The sequence below is a fragment of the Chrysochloris asiatica genome, unplaced genomic scaffold (assembly GCF_000296735.1).
Source record: "Chrysochloris asiatica unplaced genomic scaffold, ChrAsi1.0 scaffold00086, whole genome shotgun sequence".
Classification (NCBI taxonomy): domain Eukaryota; kingdom Metazoa; phylum Chordata; class Mammalia; order Afrosoricida; family Chrysochloridae; genus Chrysochloris; species Chrysochloris asiatica.
In genome coordinates, this window is record NW_006408604.1 from 11936216 (window position 1) to 11957674 (window position 21459).

A 21459-nucleotide genomic window follows, 5' to 3' on the forward strand; every position below is an offset into this window, starting at 1 on the left:
GAAGAGACATGCTTGTGATGTCTGTTAACTGTTTTTGTTTTCTTGTTCACAAAAAATATTCCCTGTAAATCTGAAATATATATATATGTAGAGACATATATATTTTTGGAAAATGGAGCTACGGTGTAAAAACAAAAGATGGATCAACACAGTTCTCACTCAACATCTGCATTTTGGGAGATCAGCTAACATTCTCTCAACAGAAGTGGAAGGGCAGATGCTAGCTATCCCCTACATGGGTGAAGAGCAGTTTTATGCAGTGAATTGCAGATCCTCTTGTTCTTATAAAAGCAAGTGTTACAGGCCTTAGAGGAGAAAGTCCTCTGCCATTTTTGTGTTGTGCTACAAAGAGATCTCAAAGATGAGTCTTTGTTCAGTCCCTCCCATAGTGCACCTTAGCGCTGAGACTGAGCCAGCTTGTGGGTCGGGTGGGTAGACCCTGTTAGGGACAGAATCCTAATGGTAAATCCAAAAGAAATGATCATATCAGAAGCTGATCCACAAATCCCAGCTCAGCTGAGTGACATATGCATCATTCTCTGGACAGACCATTAGGGGACTTGCCAAGATCTACGTTAGAGCAAACCCAGTACCTCAGACAGTAAAGATGGGGCTTTCACCACTGCCACGTCGAGGAGCCCATTTTCTAAGCATTGTGAATAGGTTGGTAGCTAGTCACACTTGTCAGACCAATTCAAACTTCTTATGCACAGATCTCCAGTTAGACCTGGGTACAGGTAGTCAATTCCCCCCCCCCCCTCAGGTTTATGAAGAAAGAGAAGGGACATCATCTAGGGTTCAATTTCAGTCAGGAATCTGGCAACATAATGACTCAAGCTGAAGTTGGGGGCTAGATAAGTCTACCTTTCCTCTTTTAATCAAAGAATTAAAATGGGATTGTTAACCCCTTAAGTGAAGACCCACTTGGTTTCAAGCCAGACGTGAATCCATCTGGGTTGGTAGCAGAGCAGCAGTACCTTCCAGTTCTCAGCCAAAGTAGATGTACTCCATTTCTGTTTCATTGTGTGGGTGCCACCGCATTCTGTTAACAAGAAGGCAGGATTCTAGACAACTACCCAAAGGGAGAAAATGATGGGAAGATTGAAGGAAGGTAAAATTGATGAGGAAAGTAAGCAGGAAACTTACTTTCTCTGTGGGTCCTCCCTGCTTCCCCCACCCCACCCCTGGACCCATGATTAGGATGAGGTCTCTATCAGATTTACTAATGGGGCTGAGAGATGCTTCAACAAGTAACAAATGTTCAGAATAAAGCAGCTTGTATGGGATGGTAATGAGAAGGCTGTTAACATTTTGTTTTGTTGCTGGTAAGAGCAGAAAGCCAGAGAAAAAATATTCTAAAAATCGCCCTCAGAATCTTTCAGTAGAAGGGATGTATCAAAACGGAGCAAGACTAAGGTGCTCTGAGCTCTTGAGCTACAATCACTGTGTGGAATCAGTCCAGGCAGCTGGAGATAGGAGATTAGAACAAGTACAGTGATAATTTGTCTTTGCTTTCAAATTTCCTGGCTTGAGTTTTCTCAACTACAGTATGGTCCTCTTTTGAAGCCTTAAATTCCGTCAGCAGCTGTCTTTGTTTTGGGAGCTGGAGAGGGCGGGGTGGGAGGGAGTGGCTCTTGTCATTGTTCTTTACTGTAAGTGTAGCTAGTTGCTGACTCATATCTCAGGTTTTTCCATGTTTGAGACACGGACAGTCTTTTAACTAGGATGTGACTTCATGTTTCCTGTGGTGACTGGTAAAACCAGCATGGGATGACATGATTCAAAACTGACTCATTTGATCATGAGAATGATATGCCTCCCGGACCTAACTGGGTCCGCACAACTAACGAAGGCAGGCGGCAGAGAGTAAACAACATCAGGAGAACATTGTGACCATAGGGAAAGAGTTCTGTACAGTGGTCTGAGTTGGTTTTTATATGTACACATGCTGACATTCTCAAGGCTTCACACAGTAATTTTGATGTGCTATTTATACAGCACACCAAATGTCTAACAGCTCACTGCTTCCAGAGTCTGGGCACAACAGTCAGACTTCTAAGACATGAAAGCAATAGCTCCAATGTTGTTTCAGGAGAGTTGGGGACTTGATTTTGATGAGAGGATCTATCGGCAGAAGCCTGCCTTTCATCATTGGGGTTTCTCTTGGCCTCGGTTCCCTTCCCTGCTGTCACTGTGATATAGTCAGACACTACAGCCTTTAGTTCTTGAGCGCTGATGTTAAATAATCAATTCTTGGAATTAAGACTAGCCTGCCGCAGGGCAGCCATGGAGGTAAGCCTTGGAGGGCTGTGTGGGAGCCCTGGGCAGCATGATAGCTTGCCCTCCTACGCGTGCACTCGTAGGGGCAGTCCTGGGGTCTACTAGGATGATACAGATGGTGATTTTAAAGAGCAAAACTAGACTTTTCTGTGAGAATGCTGGAAAATGGTGTAGGACATTTGTAAAGTGAGGTAGGTGGAAGGACTGTATAAATGTTTAATAATGAATATAGTGTTCTTTTGGTGTAAGGCAAGCAAGCTGTTGAATGGTTAAATTGTGCATTTCTCATTTTGATGCGTCATGTATGTTAATATGAAATAAAATCAAAATTGGTACCTGTTTATACATAAATATGAGAAAGGACCTCTCTTTGCAGCTATAGACTTGGGAACAGTAATGTCCGAGTTGCCAAAGGAGGCAGATATGGAACCTGTCCTCCTATTCTCACGTAAATAAAGTGGTGATCTCCTCAGATGTATTATGTGCTTTCTCATTCACATGAAACATTAGCCATCTTTAATGTGTGTGCTTAACAAATGCTACAGCGTAGGAACCTAAAGCCCTTGGTAAGTATGTCCAGACTGACCCCACAATTAGAAGGTGGGAAGAAGAATGATCAGACGCATACTCATCCTACACTCTCACCTGTAGAGGATTTTATAATTCTCGCAGGAAGCGCCAAGGAGGAAGAGTTACTGTCCTTGCCGTGTACATCTTAATGATCTCTCCACTTACAAATGACACTAGATAGGATAACTTATGTAGATATGTGGGCTGCGCTCCTACAATCTTAGTTTTATGAATGAATAAATAATTACATATTAAATGAATAAAGTACCTTCAGTGTAAGCAGAGGTAATAATAGAGAATCACAGTTGACTTAAGTTGTCTTGGAAGGTTTCTGAATTATAAAAATTTAAAACAAGGACTGTACTGGGTGAACTAGTGCGAGAAGACAGCTTAGACCAGGATCCTACAGACAGAGGTGGGAGTGGGTAGAATACAGTGTTTCAATGAGAGGTTTTTCAGAGGTTAAGGTGGTATGGGTCTCAGGAAAGCCTGAAAGTCTTGCCAATTACTTACTTAAAAGCAGACTGATCTCAAAGCCCTTAAAGGCCAACCAGAACACAGGCTGACACTGGAGGACTAGTCTGGATTTGACAAATCAGCACAGCGCATGGACTAAAGGGAAATAGGGAAGGATTTTTGAGATGTGAAGGAAAGCAGAAAAATTGGGGTGGACCATGGATTGTTGTTGTTGTCAGGTGCCATCGAGTCCGAACCGACTCATAGCGACCCCATGCACAGCAGAACGAAACCATGCCCAATCCTGGGCCAACCTCACTACTGCTGCCACACTTGACGCCATCAATGATGTTACCTGGCTGATCCATCTCGTTGGAGGTCTTCCTCTTTTTCTCTGACCCTCCACCTTACCCAGCATGACATCCTTCTCCAGCGACTGTTCTCTCCGGACAATGTGTCCAAAGTAGGAGAGACAAAGAAGCTTAGCCATCTTGGCCTCCAAGGAGCACTCTGGCTGCACTTCTTCCAAAACAGATCTATTGGTTCTTTTGGCAGTCCATGGCACTTTCAGTATTCTCCTCCAACACCGCACCTCAAAGGCATCAATTCTTCTACGATCTTCCTTATTCACTGTCCAGCTTTCGCATCCATATGAGATTGAAAATACCATGGCTTGGGTCAGGCTGGATTGGGTATCAAAAAAAGATTATGTGAAGGATAGGGCATGTATATTATGACTAGTTGACAAACATTTAACTTCAAAACCTTCACTGTTACTTTAAATGTTCTTAGTTTTGTTTTTTGAAAGTGCCATGGGCTGCCAGAAGAACCAATAGATCTGTTTTAGAAGAAGTGCAGCCAGAGTGCTCCTTAGAGGCCAAGATGGACAAACTTTGTCTCTCATACTTTGGACATTTTGTCAGGAAGTACCAGTCACTGGAGAAGGATATCATGTTTGGTAAGGTGGAGGGTTGGAGAAAAAGAGGAAGAACCCAATGAGATGGATTGGCCAAGTGGCAGTATCAATGGACTCAAGCGTGGCAGCAGTAGTGAGGTTGGCCCAGGATCAGGCAGTGTTTTTTTCTGCTGTGCATCAGGTTGCTATAGGTTGGTACTGACTCGATGGCACCTAACAACAACAACAAAGTTTTTCTATGACACTAAGCAGGGATGTTTTTGGTCTAGTAAATAAAATTTTGTGCCGGTACTTTCTTCTAAGTGTTACCCTCCCTTTTATATCTATAAATGGTAGAGGGAAATAAGTTATTTCTAGCATTCTGTGGATCCCATTCATCCTTGAACAGCATAATTATACTTGGTTATATCTTTGAAGTATTGCAAAACCAACTGGAAAATTACAGCACTCTTCAAGATGTTTACAAGTCAATCATATTGTTGCAATTTATGTGAACAAACATCAAATTGTGTTTATGTAAAAACAGAAATATCATTCCTTGGTTCTAGCTAAAAACTAGGATGAATTAGAGAACGCTATCCCACAGAAAATACAGAACGTGATCTTGTAAAAGTGTTGGAGGCAAACAAAGAACTTGAAGAGGGTTCTTGGTTCTTTTTTTGTCAGGGAATTGCTGGAAGTTTCAAAGGCTAGATTAAAAGTACCTGGTTTAAATTATGCCTCATTATATAATAAAAAGTAGCAGTAGGGTTGAACCATGATTGAACCACAATTAACTGGGTCATCAGTAAATTCCATCAGGTTTTTAACCCTGAAAAAGTCCCTAAGTTATGAACGCACACATTGACACCATCACACTGGATACTGGTTATTCTAGTAAACAACTACATCTATGAATGAGTATTTGGTGGACGCATATGACTGATCTGGCTACCATTCCCCTCTAATCATGGTATCTGAATGGAAGGTGCCTGCCTTGAGTGTCTGAAGAAATTATCATCAATGCATTTTATACTGCCTGGGATAGGACTGAGGGTTTTGAAACCACTTACCTGTTTTCTCTGTTTTTCCACCACTGTAAAGGAAGTTCATTGCTGATCTTAAGCTATTAAGGCAAGATGACAGGAAGTTTAATCAAAGCATAAGTTTTTAGGTTTAAGATGACAGGATAGAGGATAGTTGCCAGTCTTCAGATAACCAGCAATTTTCATCTTTGTGTAACTAGCTTTGTCCTTTCAGCATCAGCCCATCACTGAATCCTCTGAGGCAGAGGTCAGACATGCCTCCACCCTCCAAACTGCTAACCAATTCTGTTCTCTGCTAGGCTTGATGATTCATTGCAATGGCTACAAAGAACTCAGAAAATACTTACAATCTCAGGGTTTAGCAAAGTTAACAGGACCAGAAAGGTTAAGGATATCGTTCGTAGGTCAGAACAGCCTCTTCCCAGGCATGCCTACAGACAAGCCCTCGGCCCCTTGGCTTGGCCTTTGCCTGGCTAAGGCAATGTTAACTAAGAAAAATCTTTCAGCACTGCTGATAAATGCCCAAAGGGCACACCATTACATCCTAACCTTTAATCCAATGCTCAACTGTAGCTCCAAGAGTCAGCAAACCTAGTTTCCCAATTAAGAGCCTGGAAGCACTCCACTCCACAAGCAAGCCTCTTGCCTAAAGGCCCTCAACTTCACTCACTCTGGGCTGGGAAACCCTCTGTCTCTTGGTTCTGCTGCTTCTCTGATGTCATGGCTTTCTGTCCTTGGATCAAGGAGGTTCAATGCATTGGGATGTCAGGGTCCAAATGACACACTCAGAGCACTCCTCCCTCTCAATGAATTGGAGATTTACATTTAACAAATTATACATTTCATTTCAGTATCTGCAGCCCCCTTCATGTAACATCAGTTATCCTGCTTCCTCCCATCCTAGTTCCTCCTTGTGATTCTTGTTTCCATTCCACCTTCTTTCCCAACCCTTCTAAATTTTGTCCTTAGGTAAATGCTGCCCTTTCATCTTGAATGGTTGACCATTCCATGGTGCGCATGTCTCATTAATGGTGGTGTCTTCTCTGTGTACTTTGTTATTGTTGAGTGCCATCGAATCGGATCTCACTCATACTCTGTACAGGGTACCTGAAGAGCAGCTCCTGCTTGGCTGGAAACTGAATCATGAGGATGAGTTCAGTTCTAGATTGGAAGGATGACCAAGGGCCGTCTAGTCACGGGTTCCTCCAGTTTCTTTGTGACCAGTAAGTCTAATCTCCCTTTAAATTTTGAGCTGGCTCTTCTTTTTTGACAGTGGTCAGATTCCCCCATTCCTCCATCTGAGATGGCTCATTGTGCACCCAGCAGGATGGCAAAACTGACCAATCCCCACATTGGAGTTCCAAGTTTTTACAATCAAAATTAGCCCTGCCAGCAGCCACTCATAACAATCCTATAAGCCTATCACAACATCTTCTCACACCCTCTCTTAGTCAGACTCATCAGGTAAAAGTCATCTGGTGGAAGTTACAAAGACTAACTCAAGAATTCATTGCACCACGAACATCTACTGTTCTCACTGGCTACACTAAGACCCTTGTCAGATGTAGTTGTGTCTTTCTAATCTCAAAAGCAGAAACTTCCTCCTCTAAGTACATGTCTATAGAGTGGAGGGAAAGAGGAACTCCTTCACTCAAAAGTGTCCATGCCACCATGCATCCCTTCCAAATTAGAACATTCACTTGTATCCCCATAGAGTATTTTTTACAAAGTGGAAGCTACACTAATACCTTCTCACCATGAGCTAATCTTTATATAAGCCATCCTCTGGATTTATTTGGGCATTTTCCATTCTACATTGGATGACTGAACATTGAATGATTCTATCAAATCTTCATCCAAGTATTTCCCACACACCAGTTTACAAATCTCAACACTACCCTTCAGAAACACAATAAAACAGGAAAAAATTAGGTCCAATACGGAGAGACCGTCTAATTATATTTTAAAAGAATTGGTTTTGTTATATTTAAGTGCATACCACAATTTGAAGTATTGTCTGCGCCAGTCAGTCAGGGACTTCTTTGCTGAATAGATAGATAATAGTCTAAATGAAGAGTGTTGAGTAATATCGTACCCCTGGTTCTCCCAGATTCAACTTAAAATTGCATCTGGCATGACTTCAGAGCTCATGAAATCCAGCAAGAGGTCTTGGCATTGCCACAGAACTTCAAATTGAAGTGTGCAGAAGGGCAGCCGAGACCGGCACTGTATGTCAGCACAGGGATAAGCTGACAGGAGCAGAGCATGGAACGGGACAAAAACAGACTTCGTGAATCAAAATGAAATCTACAGTTAACAGCAGCTCTCTGGATCCTGGTCCAGCCTGGATTAGAGCCCTGGCTCCAGGGGCATACTAGAAATTTAAACAAGACCTGGAATTTACAGAAGGTCATGGAGGTAGCCACCAAAGATAAGACGGCTGTTAGTGAACAAGAGCACTTCCTCCAGGCCCTTTGTACTTCCTGACAGGAATGAAGGTCAAGGTGAGAGAAAGAAGAAGAAAATTAGCTCTCAAGAGAAATTTTACTCCTAAAAAGCCCATAGGAAGAAAAACGTTCATGTCTCACTTTCTCACCCTCATCTTTGGTATCACCATTTTGTGCATACAGTAATACTGAGTACTATATATCGGGGTCTGCTTGAAGTAAAAACAAATCAGGAAGTCAGTTTCCAATTACACTTGAACTTTAATACACATTTGCTCACAGTTCTCATTTATAAAGGGTCTTGGCTCTGCCTTAAGTCTTACTGGGGAAATGGTGCAATAAACCCTACTAATTAATACAAAAGAAAAATGGTACATGCCATCCTACAAGACCAGTAGTCAGGGAAAAGAGTGTGGTTGGAACACCTATAATGGTAAGGTGACATTACTAGCCTGTCTAAGGAAAAGTGAAGATGACTCATTTCCTGAGTGCACTCCTCTATCTCAGGGCATGGAGTCCTCAGAACAAACTCTATCAGATATCTACTTGTGCACAACACTGGGTGGGTACCTAGCTTCAAAATATACTTCATATTGTAAGTTATTTATCATCTAAGAAGCAGGAGACATAATGTTTCAAACAAAACAAAGTTACTAACAGACAAAACTTTGAGGGAAATAAGACATGGAACCTATAAATTATAAAGGCTCTCATGAAATCAATACCAAAATTTGTTCTTAACCCCCACAAATTTCATTGTATATTTATGTGCACATAATTTAAGCAGGGTGAAGTCCAACTTACACCAATTTTCTGCTTCAGCTCATAAAATAAGGATACAACAGTACAGGGATTGATTTGAGAGTGTTCATAAATATGGGTTGACAGATTTATCGATAGGTTGATAAGCAAAGCATGTTCATCAGAGGAGGGAGCCACTGGGCACCTGTGAAATTTATAATTAAAAGGTAAGAAAGCAGCTCATTTGGAAGTTGAGAATTCTAGGTGTCTTCCAAGACCATTGTGCAAATCTGCTACAAGCGACATCTTTATGGTGTTATAAAAGCAAATGTCACTTTGAGAATTAACATGTGCCTGACCCATGATATTTTCAATTCCTTCATCATATTCATGTAAAAGTTGAACAATGAATAAGATCAAAGAAGAATTGATGCCTTTTAATTAGGGTGTTGATGAAGAATACTGAATATACCATGGATGGCCAAAAGAACGAACAAACCTGTCTTGGAAGAAGTAACAGAATGCTACTTAGAAGCAAGGATGGTGAGACTTAGTCTCATGTACTTTGGACATGTCATCAGGAGGGAGCAGTCTCTGGAGAAGGACATCATGCTAGGTCATGTAGAGGGTCAGGGAAAAAGAGAAAGAACCTCAGTGAGATGGACTGACGCAGTGGCTGCACAACGCTTTTCAAAGCTGGCAATGATTGTAGAGATGGTGCAGGAGCAGCCATGTTTTGTTCTGTTGGATATAGGGTCACTAAGGGTTGGAACTGACTAAATGTCACCTAACAGCAAAAGCCACCACCCAAATCTAGAGCCACTGCTGTGAGACAATAGGTAGAGTCTCCTCATGGTTGCTGAGGCATTAAGTATCAGAATCACAGAAGGTTAGAGCTGAAAGGGGCTTCAGCACCCATCCAGACCAGCCCTCACACTTACCAAAGATCAGGCGTAGAATTTCCAGCCAGGGTTTTTGTCTGACAACTCCATGTTGCCCCTTACACCTGAAAATCCCGTAGTGACCAGATAGTTCTATTGGGTACTAATCAGCACATCCAGCTCTCTCTTGAAATATCGAATCACTCAAGTTCCCAGAATCTACCAAGAAAAAGTAAACTATTGAGATGGAAAAGGACTGGTAACACCATGTCACCAGGCAGAGTTCAATCAGACAAGTAGGTCTACCAGGAATGATGTAGAACAAGGTTTGTTAAAGGAACTTGACCTGAAGCAACTGTAATACCAGTTGTCATCAAGTTAATTCTGAGTCACGGTGATTCCACGTGTGTTAAAGTAGGACCGTGCTCCCTAGGGTTTTCAATGGCTTGAAATTAGATCTTCAGACTTTTCTTCTGAGATGCCTCTAGGTGGACTTGAACTTCTAGCCTTTCAGTTAGCAGCCAAACATGCTGTCTGCACACGAGGGACTCCTAAGCAATTGTTGTTGTTAAGTGTTGTGGAGTCAGTTCCAACTCATAGTGACCTTGTATAGGGTTTCCAAGGAGCAACTGTTGGGTTTGAACTGCTGACCTTGTGGTTCACAGTCCAGTCCAGTGTTGGTCCTAAGCAATTGTAGGAGCTGGCAAAGCAGGCTTCGTTCATCTCTATCTTCTTCTGGCGCTGAGACTGAAGTTACAGTGCTTGTGGCTGGGAAGGAAGATGAACATTCAATGGGGAGAGCAGGGACAACCAGAACCTGTGAGCAATAAGCTGGAACCTGAATCTATCCTTCACCAGAACCCACACTGGCTTCCCCTCATCTCAAAAGTCTCCACCCTTGCTGCTATAGATGACATGAAGGAGAAGCTTATACTCATACCTGGCCTAAGATTTGGAAAAGATGAAGGAAAAAACCCCCTAGGAGCTGTGGGCCTACCTACTGCTCTTGACAAAGGTGCAACACATGTGAAAATGTGAGGACTTGCCTAGTCACTACTTCACTTCCCACTTCCAAATCTCATGCAAATTTTGTTTGTGGTCAATCTTAACTAGAAACCAAAACAGGGAAGGGAATTCTGGGAAGTACCGTTCAGCTTAGCCAAGTTGACACATTGCAAAACCACCACACACCACAAATATTAAATTAACTAGAATTCCTTCCAAAAATACTGAATTTTCCTATTGTGCTTTTTTACTTCTCCACTTCTATTTAGAACTGAAATCTAAGTTAATACTGTGTGTTGTCCAAATTCTTCTTCAGAAGAAAAGGAATTGGATGGAGAACTGGCTGGCTGAGAATGTTCTTACTGCCATGTTGGGTCTAGCTTTCTGCCACACTCAGACCATTAACTGCTGAAACACAATGAGAAAGCTCAGCCCTTGGAAGCTTGCTTAGTCGTGCCCATTTTGTGGTTTTATCTGTAAACTACATTAAGTGCAATGAGGATAATGACTCCTGAGGCCTGAGCCATTTTGGGGCCCGGCAATCAGACCTTCATTCTTTGAAAGCTATTAGTCTGTTCCTGTGTTCAGGGCTGGGTCCTGTTACTCTAGGAACTCAAAACACGACATTGAGGGGGAACACTTAAAAATACCACTTCCTGTCAATCTAGGAAAGGGGGATGCAGATATTTGCTGTATTATTCTTTCAACTTTTTTGTCAGCTTGAAATAATAAAAAGTTAAGAGAAAATAATTATGGTGGGGGTACCTAGGCTAGCTATGTTGTTGTTGTTGTTAAGTGCTGTTGAGTCGGTTCTGACTCATAGCAACCCTGTATAGGGTTTCCAAGGAGTGGCTAGCTACATCAGACATTAAAATGCACTGTAAAATTATAATATAAAAATAATTATTTTAAAAATCAGTAAGTATGACTAGCATGGAAAGAAAAAAAAAAAAAATCAATGGATTAGAATATCCAGAACTAGATTCTCAATAACGTGGACATGCAAAACATGATCAAAAAGGGTATGCAAATCAACAGGGAGAGAGATTGTCAATAATCAATACAGCCTTTCCTCCTACCACATTTCCTATAACAGCTTCATCTATGTAATAGGTTACTAGTTATAGAACAGTTTTGGTTTGTTTTTAATGTACATTCTCTGATGAACTGCTCTAGAAATGGTTTAAATTCCCAGTAAAATCTTGGCAATCAGAAGGCATTATAAAGCCAAATTTCTTTCACCTGTGAAGCCAACAATGTTGAACGGTCTCTTTTTCCAACCCCAACTCATTGCTTCCAGCCTTTCCACGGCTCCCTGTGACCACCTGTATCTCTTCCGGCTGGATGACTGCCGGATGACCCCACTTTCGTCCGGCAACCTAATAGGAAAGAAAGGCATTCTCCTCATCTTTTTCCTGAATAGGCGGAGATGCGATCTGAAGGGGACTCTCTGAAAAGAGCCTGTCCCCTCAGCTCTGGCATCCAACGTGACTTTCAAGTTCAGAGGGAATGAACAATCTTGATTGTTTGGGTCTTTAGAAAAATCCTATAATCTGCTAATGTTTTTTTTTCCCTATGTCTGAATTAAAAAAAAAAAAAAAAGTTTTCCACTTCCCTTGGCATGTTCATGTTTCTTCTGTCATTCAGCTTTTTCTTTTTTTTTGATGTCATATATTTTATTCTGGGTTCTAAAATCTCCTCTGATTAAAATCCAAGGTTGGAATCATATAATTTAGCTGAACTAAGTTACACAGGATCAATTTTAATCATAAGAGCACACTGAGGGAGGGCTGTTTTTGACCTGAACAGAACATCTTATGAGTTTTGGAGGAATAAAGAGCGCAAGGTAGAGGCCTGATGATGTCTCAGCATCAGCAACTTCCTTTTATGCCAGCTCTATCTCAATTCATCTGTCTAGATTCCTTGTTTGTTCATGATTTGTTTGGGGTTTTTTTTGCATTGAATCCTTTTTTCTTTTAGAACAGTTATGATGTGAAAAGTACTGCACAAAGTACTTGTATAGTTATTCAAATTGCCTTATTTCCCAAACTCCCACAGAAATCCAACGGTGTTTGAAATTTTTCTGTCTTCAGTAAAGAAAGGCAGAAGCTATATATTTGTATTCCCAGACCAAAACCAGCTACTATGGAAGATGACCCAGATGAGGGAGTAGAAAGGAGTCTTCAATTTCCTGAGGACAACATCTGAGGGGCTCATCACCTGGCACCCAACAAACATACCAGTGTTTTATCCGGGCAGGAGGACGGTATCCCAGGTAAACACCTGCTGTGATACAACTAGTCAGGGTTGGAATAATAACAATACACAGACCCAGATTAAATTAGTTCTTTATGTTTATAACCCAAAGCCTAGAGAGCCATGTGAGTAAAATTTCATGAAGGCATCAAGGCTACATAGAGCTTCTTAAAATAATTCTCTTTCTCTTCATGTTTCACTCAACTAGATACACTAGATGATACATTCTCAATTTTTAAAAAACTAAGCAAAATAAAAATAATGCCTAATGCTGAGTTCTGTAAAGAATCCCTAATAATTTGAATGTTCCAACTTCAGTTATTTGGTTCATTTTACACGAGGAAACACATCAGGGAAACGATTTAGCGCAGAGTCTGAGTTTTCAGACCAGCGGACTGCTTCGCATCCACTTCAGGGAGTACCGATACCTCCACCCAGCTTTAAATCCTGGCCATACCACATGACTCTGGTTCCAAATGTCCTCAGGGTTTGGGTGATGGTGCCAGGCTCTGTCACACAGAACAGTAGCCTGCTGGGTAGGGTGGGAGACACAGCTCTATAGCTTTAGCTCTCGGTCTGGTTTCATGCTGAAGGGCTCCAGCCTCTCACTTTCAGGCAGCATGCCGTTGAGCCTTTCCATCAAGGGTACAGTCTGGTCAATGCCCATCTGTATGCGGCGGAGGATGGCAGACATCTCATTGACTTTCTGGATCTGCTCCGCATATTTGGCATATCTTTTCTGGCGCTCCTGCATGAAGCTAAAGAGGGTTTCTACAGACAGATCCATCTGTAGAAGGGAAAGAAGTGGAATATATTAATAAACAGAGTTTAAGAGGTCCTCTCAGGAAGATGAGATGTACAATCTCTCTTTCTTGCATGGCTGCAGTCTGGCCATCATACAGGGGGGCAACTGCAGAAGAAGGGGTGGCTCTTTCTGTAAGGGTCAACACTGCCAACCAAGGTTCAAGTCCATACAATGGACCAGCCACTCTCAAACTGTCAGGATTGCTTCATGCACCTTTTTTTCTTCCATCAAACAAATGTTAGGCGCTGGGCTCCACTTTTGTGGTCTCTTTTGATTTCCCCTGATGAAGTTCTTTAGAACCTATCGCAAGAATAAAATAAGGAGGGGACCCTCCAGTTTGTGAGGAATCTGTCCCCTGCAACCCCCCCACCCATAGATCCTACATCAAGGCCCACTCCCTTTGGCTTCCTTGCCAGACCATGAAGAAACATTCGCAAACTACTAAGACTTCCATTTCTATCCCAAAGTAAATTTGTCATGCTACTTCTGTCCTTCCTATATGTCTGTTTACCCAGGAGCGCACCCTTCTATACCAGCATCAAGCAAAGTACAAGTACCCACAGATCTTCTGAAAATGGTTTTGACTCCTCACCCCCAAAATACACACACACACACATATATGTATATATAGGAGACCAGAGCAGACCCAAGAAAAAATAAGCTGTTCAAATCTGTTTTTATACTGTGAGTGAGCGAGAGTTGGCTGGGAGGAGGGCAGGTGTTAGGAAGAACATGAAGAACATCAGTGCTTATTCTTCCTTCTCTCACTTGTTATGAAATATCTAGAGGAGGAAAAAAAGAGCAGCTGGTGGGAGGTGGGCACAGGGAGGGAAAAAAATATCCATCTAGATAGGAAACACCAAATACTGTGGAAATCATTTATACCTTCAGATGGTTCTCTGCATCCCTGTTCAAACATTCAGCACTTTGGAGGTGGTAAGTCAGTAAAGGAGTCTTCCTAACAGGTCATTTCAGGATAGAAAATTCAATCCAGCATCTACAAATGCTCCATCTTCCGTGAATTAGTGGGGTAATGTGGGAGCCAGTTGGAATCCTGCACAGCTCACTGCACAGCCTGCACCAGGATTCAAAACCTGCTGGGTTATTAATTTTCACTTGGGAGGAGCATTCCTGGCCCCCACCACCTATTCTACAAGGCCAGACAGACACTTATCTGAAATGGTCTCCAAGGCCCTAACTGACCATGTCTAATGCTCTGCTGTACTAGTACAGTTTTTATAGCCACCTTTGTGAGTTCCTCAAATGGCATGCACTTTCCTACACATTTCCACATTCTGCTGGGGCCCATGTTTCATGTACCCAGAGGACTTCTGTCAAAAGCTACTTTATGTGTAATATTTAGGTACACATATATATCCAAGCATGCTGCTGATACATGTTCACTCCATTATCTTTCAAGAGTCAATTCCATTACATTTTATGAAAGAAAAATATACCAAAGAGGAAACCTGAGTGACTCCATGGTCTGATGATGCCAAAACCAGGACTAGAACCTAGATCTCCTATGTCCAGCACCTTCCTTTTACATGTATTCCCTAAGTGAGACATGTGTACCACTGGTGGTGGTACATGAGATTTTAGTTGGTGCCTGCACTGCATTAAGGAACACTGAATCACATAACAGGAAAGTTACTGCTTTTTAAATCTTTATCTGTTCATTCTGATTGCTGAAAAAAGAGTCTAAATGAGTGTGAATAAAATGTTAATACATTAAAAGTAATAAAACTGGGGATGCATATTTTGATGTTCCTGCTCTGCTCTTTTGAGGCCACACTATCCCTGACTTCATAATCCCTCTCTGTGTTCCTAGAACTCCAGGTACACACTTTGCCTAGCACAACTGACATGACTTTAGGCAGTACGTCAATATCTAAAGTACTTCTGAATCAGAACCTGATCTTTTTGACATTCTGGAGCATGTCCTTATTCACCTTTCCTATTTCTATTTCTAGCTATGAATATATGAACAAGGACACATTTATACCAACTGCGAACCAGAAGCATTGTAGTCTGATCTAAGGTTTGACAGCCGGAGGCATTGTAGTATAATCTAAGGTTCCCTTACTGAATACTCCAAAATCATTAGAAAAGAGATTAAAACAGGGCAACCAAATATAGTTGGTTGTAGTTTAGTCATAGCTAAAGGGCGATGAAGTTATCTGTGAAACCTTTGTAAAGTTTTTGCTCACTGCTGTAAGTCCATTCATTGATCTACCAATCAACGACTATGATTGTGGACTGTGGAAGACTCCACTGTGCCTAAGTTTAAATGCCATCCTCTATCCATTATCTAGAGTCTGGTGTGGCACTGTAGGATAAGCACTGGACTGCCAACTGCAAGGTCAGTAGTTCAAACCCACCAGCCACTGTTTGGAAACCCTATACAAGGCTGCTCTGAGTCAGAACTGACTCGAAGGCACTTAACCATAATTTATGCAATTTTAGAAAAGTAATTAGAATGATCTACAAAGGCAAGGGTTTGGCCATGTTTTACATCCTGCTAGATCCCCAGGAGTCCTGGTGTGGCACTGTGGCTTAATGTGCCAGACTCCAAAGACGTTTGAACTGCAAGGTTGGCGGTTCAAGCTTACCCAGCTGCTCCTCGGAAACCCTATACAGTGTCACTATGGGTCAGAACCAACTCAAAGGCACTTCACAGCAACAATATATCTCCAGTGGTGTGGCGCTATGGGTTAATGTGTGGGGCTGCAGAGTCAGTTTGAAACGCAAGGTTGTGGTTCAAGTTTACCAGCCACTCCTTGGAAACCCCATACAGAGTCGCTATGGGTCAGAACCAACTCGACAGCACTTAACAACACCAACAAATCCCTAGTAAGCAGTCCAAGTAGTACAATGGCTTAAGTACTCAGTTACTAACCAACCAGTGTCTCCACAAGACAAAAGATTTATAGCCAAGAAAACCCCATGGGGCTGTTCTACTTTGTTTCACAGGGTCACTATGAGCGGGAATTGTCTCAGCACACAACAACACAACAATATCCCTAATACTACGTACCCACACAAAATGAGTCCTGAATAAACAATATTTATTTAATAAGTCCACAAAAACGAATCTAAGATCCAGTTTCCTACTCTGTAATATACAGATAATAACTATAGTGACTTCAAAAGGCTGTCCAAGATGGGGATAAGATTCTTATGATTCAATAGTGAATGAGCAATTGCTATGACTAATTGAGACAGCCACAACTATACAGGTAGAAGAAAGGGGGAGTAGTTAATCTTACATTCCAGAAACAGAGGACCCCAGGGCTATCAAGGGACGAGAGCATGAGTGGAATGTGGACCCTATCCAGAGAAGCAGCGACACCAGAGATAGAGGCAGAGATGAAGACATGGAGAGATAGAGGACTCTGGACTCATGGAAAGAGAAAGGCTGTGTGCTGGCGGCGAGGAGGCAAGCTTGCAGAATGCGCCTTTTAGTTGTTTAAATTATTATATTCCTGAGTGTTTTTGTGTACATCCAAAAAAAAAAAAAGGAATAGATGTAAATACTGTTGAGTGACGATGCATGGAGGGGCTGTTATCATTGCAATGTAATGATGAGTGTAAAACCAATGTTCTCCCATATAAACTATCACTCAAATCACAATTAAAAAAAAAAAAAAAAAAAGAAGCCTGTCCAGAGGGTTAAATGTGATAATGCATAGAAAACATTTATTATATTGCCCAGTATAGTCCTGGTATGGTGCTATAGGATAAGCACTGAATTGCAAGGTCGGTTTGAACCACAAATTCACACTCACCAGCCACTCCTCAGAAACCCTATACGGAGCCGCTGTGAGTAGGAACTGACTCAATGGCATTTAACAAGAACAACAAACATTTACTAAGTACTTATCATGTGCCAAGGAGTCCTGGTGGCATGGTGGGTTCAGTATTGGGCTGCTAATCCCAAGGGTGGTGGTTCACACCCATCAGTCATTCTGCAAGAGCTCCTATGAAGATTTATAGTCTTGGAAATCCTAAAGAACAATTTTATTCTGTCCTATATGGAGTCTTGGTGTGGTGCTGTGGGTTAATGAGCTGGACTGCAAGGTCAATTTGAACTGCGAGGCTGGTGGTTCAAGCTTATAAGCCACTCCTCAGAAACCCTATACAGGGTCGCTCTGAGTTGGTAGTGACTCAATGGCACTTAACAACAACAAAAAACATGGTCACTGAGTTGGGATCAACAAAATGACAAAGGGTTGGGTTTGGTTTACCATGTGCCATACACAATGCAAGTCCTAAGAATATAGGTATTGAGAACCAAAACTATTTGCTCACATAGCTTACCATGTGAATAAAAATGACTACTCTTTCCAACTGTCTTCATTATCCTGACTTTACTATTCCAGAAAACTCAGGCTCAGAAACATATTAAGTTGCAACTAACTTTACTCAGAAACCTTCAGAAAAACAAAACAAAACACATTTCAGCGCACAGACTTGTTACAACTTGCCAAAAGACAGCAAACAACTGTTTATTCTCAGGACTCTTGCCTCAAAACCCTATTCATGTTGTAACTAAGTCCTAGTGCATATGTGGAAGTGCCCCGTGACAGCCTCGGGGTACCTGCCTTCAAAGATCCCACTCTTTGCTTCTCTTCCTCTTTGTCCCTTCCTCCATTCTGCCACTGCTGAGAAGTGGATAAAGCCAACACAGACCTTGAGAATGCACAGGGTTACCTTCTGAAGTTGGCAGAGCAGTGAGTTAGACGAAGTCTAGGTGCATTGAGGCTTTTATGAGTTAGAGCAGTACCAGGCTGGGGAAACTGGAAGAAATGTGAACTTGTTCAAAACCCAAACAAAACAAATTCAGACTCACAGAGATCCCACAGAGTACAGCAAAACTGCCCCACAGGGTTTCCAAGGCTATGAATCTTTATGGAATGGGGGAGGAGAGTAACTGCTAATGGGGCAAGGAGTTTCTTTTGGGGATAATGAAAATATTCTGGAATTAGATAAGGGTGATGGTTGTACAACCCTGTAAATATACTAACATCTATTGAATTGACATTTTAAAGGAGTGCTTTTATGGTACGTGAATCAAATCTCAATTTCTAAAAGTTATAAAATAAATTTACTCAAGTACTTTTCATTCCTTCCTCCTCACCAGTGACAGACATCAGTAACCGATCGTGGCTGCTGATTTAAGTCTGACTTGGTCTCAGAACCTTTCTTGACACTGGACCCAAGGTGGCCATTTTGAAACAATCAGAGTTCAAAAAGATGATGAGACCAATTTGGCAATCCTGGGCTGTCTGAGCCGTTCTAAACAAACTACTGAGGCCAAATAAAAACTGTTTCACAATAAAGTGCTTAGTCCACAAAAAGAATAGTTCAAGGTATAAAGTTGGATTTACATTAGCAATACCAAGAATCTTTACGTGAACAATACCACGTATACAATGAATCCAAAAAGGCAAGCAACAGATACCTCAAACAGCATTCTCAGCAATCACTTACAGTAATTCGTATTTATTCTTAAATGTATCTACTCTTAGCCGTATTTTAAATCTTACTTCTGACTGGAAGGATATTCTGTAAGATTTTTCTTCTACTCTAAGAACCTGGTGCTACTGTTTAGTTGCTGCAACTTTCCTTTATCTGCTACCTCCTGATTTTGTCTTTAACTCACGATTAGCTGTCTCCACTTCAGAGAGCCACCACTTGTCTGTCAGTATAAGGAGGTAAAATAGCTGAAGAGAAAATTTCAAAAGTCAGCTCAAGAAGACAAAGTATTAAAATGAAATGTGCAAAGACCTGGAGTTAACAAATCAAAAGAGAAGAACATGCACAGCATTTCTCAAGCTGAGGGAACTAAAGAAAAAATTCAAGTCTCAATATGAAACACTGAAGGATTCTGTGGGCAAAATATTGAACGATGCAGTAAGTTGGAAGGATTAGGCAGATTTGCATGGGCTAAGCGGTACAGAGGTAAATAAAGATGCATGTATAACCTTGGAACAACAGGGCTCTGGGATACAGAAATTGAGGCATGGTTGCAATGGGCAAAGGGGAGGAAATAATGTTAAGAGGCTTGGCTGTTTTCTGAATCTTGGTTTCCCTTGCATACCATTATAAAGTGGACAGTTGGGGAGAGAAAGGAATAGCCAGAAATATCACCATAGAAAACTTGGAAGTCCATCTTCTGCCTATAGCTGATTGGAATACCTAAAATGGGGCTACAACATGCCCAGTGAAGGAGGCTTCCTGTGGAGCCTCTGCATTACATAAGACCATAGATGGAATCCTGAACCTCATCCAGAATTTTCTTATGTGGGAAATTTCCACTTGAAAGGACAAGCAGATCAGCTTGGAGGGGCTAAAAAAACAGAAGATACTTCTTGAAAGAAAGACTGACAGGAAAAACACAAAACAATAAAGGCAGTCCGACTGACTACTGCAAGGACAAGCAAGTTGCTCGCCCAAGAGACATCAAGGTAAACTCCCTTCCAAGACTAAGACTCAATGGGAATACAAGTGCAGACATACACTCTGACTGGGGACCACATTGGTCACCGATAAGGGGAAGTGAGGGAAAAACAGCAATGAAGCTGCAAGCTAAGCCCTACAATGTTCAATAGACTCCTGTGAACCCAGCTGGAGACCTGGTTGGCCAGCAAGACCTGGGGACTCTTCAGCCCAGAGTCAGTGACATAGCCACAGAGGACTAGAGTGGACAATGAAGCATCCAGCTGATAAGAAGTGAGGGCATATGCACAAGAACACCCACACTTGCAGCTAATACCCACTTGACCTGGCTTCAATGGCTGGATGATCAGAACTCAACTCTAAGAAGAAAGAGGAGGAAAAAAAAAAGAGCAATCTGGTACAATTTGATGAACTTGACCTACACCTATGGATGCAGTAGCTTAAAAGAAGGAACAATTTTTACAGTGAGGATCATTCCCACCCCTTTGATAAACAGGGTAGACAGGGATGAGCAACTTGGACATTGGCTACCCAAAATGAGGGGGAGGGCAGCTACAAAGGTAAGAAGTGACTGACTTACAAGCTTTCAAGAATGAGCCTATGTCTTTTTTTTTTTAATGTTTTATTGTGAGTTATGTGATAGTTTACATGGGAGAACATTATTTTTACATTCATTCTTTCATATATTGTTTCATTGCCATGGTTACAATCCCCTCCATGCATCATCAACCAACCAAAGGGTATACCCTGCAAGCTCCCCCCGGTCTTCAGCACACAGTCCCTCTCCCTCTCTGGATCTAAAGTCCCCAGCTGCTCCATCGCTCTATGTCACTGTCTCTACCTCCATCGCAGGCATCACTGCTTCTCTGGGTAGGATCCCACACTCCACTCTTCTCCGTTAATGGTCTTAGGGACCTCCGCTCCTAGACTGGAAAGTTAATCACTCCCTTCCTTGCTATAAAATGTCTACCTTTACATTTCCAACCCTTACAATCAGTCCTGATAACAATTATTCACTATTGTATCACAAGAGACCCATTCGCATTTCATTTCATCAGCCCTGCCTAGACAGATTGGATACTACTCACTGGAGAATCTGCCTTCCTCCTGGCCCTATGGCTCTAGGTTCCCTCTTGAAAGCTTGTAAGCCAGTCACGTCTTGCCTTTGTAGCTCCCCCCCACCCCCATTTTGGGTAGCCAATGTCCAAGTTGCCCATCCGACTGTCTACTCTGTGTGGAGGGGGTGGGAATGATTCTTGCTGTAAGGATTTGTTCCCTCTTTTGAGCTACTGCATCCATAAGTGTAGGTCAAGTTCATCAAATTGTATCAGATTGCTCTTTTTTTCCTTTTCTTTCTTCTTCTGGTTTATCTCTGATCATCCAGTCATTGAGCCTATGTCTTTTGAATCTTGGGTTTCCTTGCATTATATTACAAAATGGACATTGGAGGGGGAAAGAAAGGAATAGCCAGAAACAACACCATAGAAAGCTTGTAAGTCGGTCTTCTGCCTATAACTGATAATACCCACTTGACATGGCTTCAATGACTGGATGGATCAGAGCTCAATAGTGAATAATTGTTACCAGGATTGCTTGTGAGGGTTGGAAATGTAAA

The 21459-nt window shown here is 41.9% G+C and overlaps 1 protein-coding gene across 1 annotated transcript in view; it reads right to left on the minus strand.

Annotated features, from left to right (window-relative positions):
• Nucleotides 1-13133: 13133 nt before the first annotated feature.
• Nucleotides 13134-21459, minus strand: part of LOH12CR1 (loss of heterozygosity, 12, chromosomal region 1) — a 140453-nt gene continuing 132127 nt past the window's right edge. The window contains exon 4 of the mRNA XM_006866053.1: nucleotides 13134-13364. Within this exon, the coding sequence (XP_006866115.1) occupies nucleotides 13134-13364 (231 nt within the window). The remainder of the gene's footprint in view (nucleotides 13365-21459) is intronic.